This window comes from Fukomys damarensis, unplaced genomic scaffold (genome assembly GCF_012274545.1).
Source record: "Fukomys damarensis isolate Sample0158 unplaced genomic scaffold, DMR_v1.0_HiC HiC_scaffold_37, whole genome shotgun sequence".
Taxonomy (NCBI): Eukaryota; Metazoa; Chordata; class Mammalia; order Rodentia; family Bathyergidae; genus Fukomys; species Fukomys damarensis.
Window position 1 is genome coordinate 1,696,428 of NW_022900949.1, and position 1,167 is coordinate 1,697,594.

Consider the following 1,167-nt stretch of genomic DNA (forward strand, 5'->3'; position numbering starts at 1 on the left):
CTCCGGCCACGCCCTGACTGGCCACACCTCCCGCTCCGGCCACGCCCAGGCTGGCCACACCTCCCCCTCAGGCCCTCCCGGTCCTGCTCACGCCCCAGTCCAAAGCCGCACCCCCAAGGCACTGAAGACCGCCTGGGGTGGAAACGAGAAAACCCACTCTACTTCCTCCACCCCAGGGATCCCGGGCTGAGGCCAGGCGAGGGGAGGGGTCGGGAGCCCCGGGTCCCACAGTGGGGTGCCAGTGGCCCGCTGGTTCACAGCTGTGTCCGCGATGGTCTGCTGTCCCAGGCCCCACAGGACGACGGCCTGGAGCGTGGGCAGGGCCAGGGGGCAGAGAGGTGGATGGGGAGAGCCGGGCTGCGGCTGTCCACCCCGTACCCTCAACCACAAAAAGCCAGGCGTGGTGGGGACCGCCTGTCATCCCAGCACTCTGGGAGGCTGAGGCAGGAAGATCCCCAAAGGTTCGAGGCCAGGCTGAACTGCATACCGCGAAATAAGTAATAAGAGGTGAGGGCGCAGATGTGGGGACAGGGCGACCCATGCCCCCCTTGCAGAGCGGCAATAAGATCTCCCTGCGGACCACGGCACTGGAGAACACGTCCATCAGGGTGGGCCCGGCACGCAAGGACGCGGCAAAGGGGCGCATGGCGCGGATTACATGATAGTTGTCTTTTTATAATTCTGAGGAGCCTCCATACTCTTTTCCATAATGACTGTACTCATTTACACTCCCACAGTGTGAAAAGGTTTCCTTTTTTCCCACACCCACAACAGGTCTTCTTTTCTTTAGTCTTCTTTACACTAACCATTCTTACCATGGTAGGGAAATATTTCATTATGGTTTTGATTTGTATTTCCCTAATGATTAGTGATGCTGAACATTTTTTCATGTACCTGTTGACCATTTCTATGTCTCTTTTTAAGAAATTGCTCATTAGATCTATTGCCCATTTTATAAATTGTTGTTTTATTGTTGCTGTTGTTGTTATTGCTGGGTTTTTTGTCTTTTGCTACTGAGTTTCAAAGAGTTCCTTGTATATTCTAGGTATCAACCCCTTGTCAGGTGTATAGATTGCAAATATTTTCTTCTCTTTTAAAGTCATTTCTACACTGCTGAATGATTCCTTTGTTATTCTTTTGTTAAAGCTTTTCGGGTTTTTTTTTTTT

The 1,167-nt window shown here is 52.3% G+C and overlaps 1 protein-coding gene across 1 annotated transcript in view; it reads left to right on the forward strand.

The window, feature by feature from the left end:
- The window catches only part of Mast3 (microtubule associated serine/threonine kinase 3), a 21,841-nt gene extending 21,179 nt beyond the window's left edge, over positions 1-662 (forward strand). The window contains exon 26 of the mRNA XM_010606527.1: positions 555-662. Within this exon, the coding sequence (XP_010604829.1) occupies positions 555-662 (108 nt within the window). The remainder of the gene's footprint in view (positions 1-554) is intronic.
- The last annotated feature ends 505 nt before the right edge of the window (positions 663-1,167 follow it).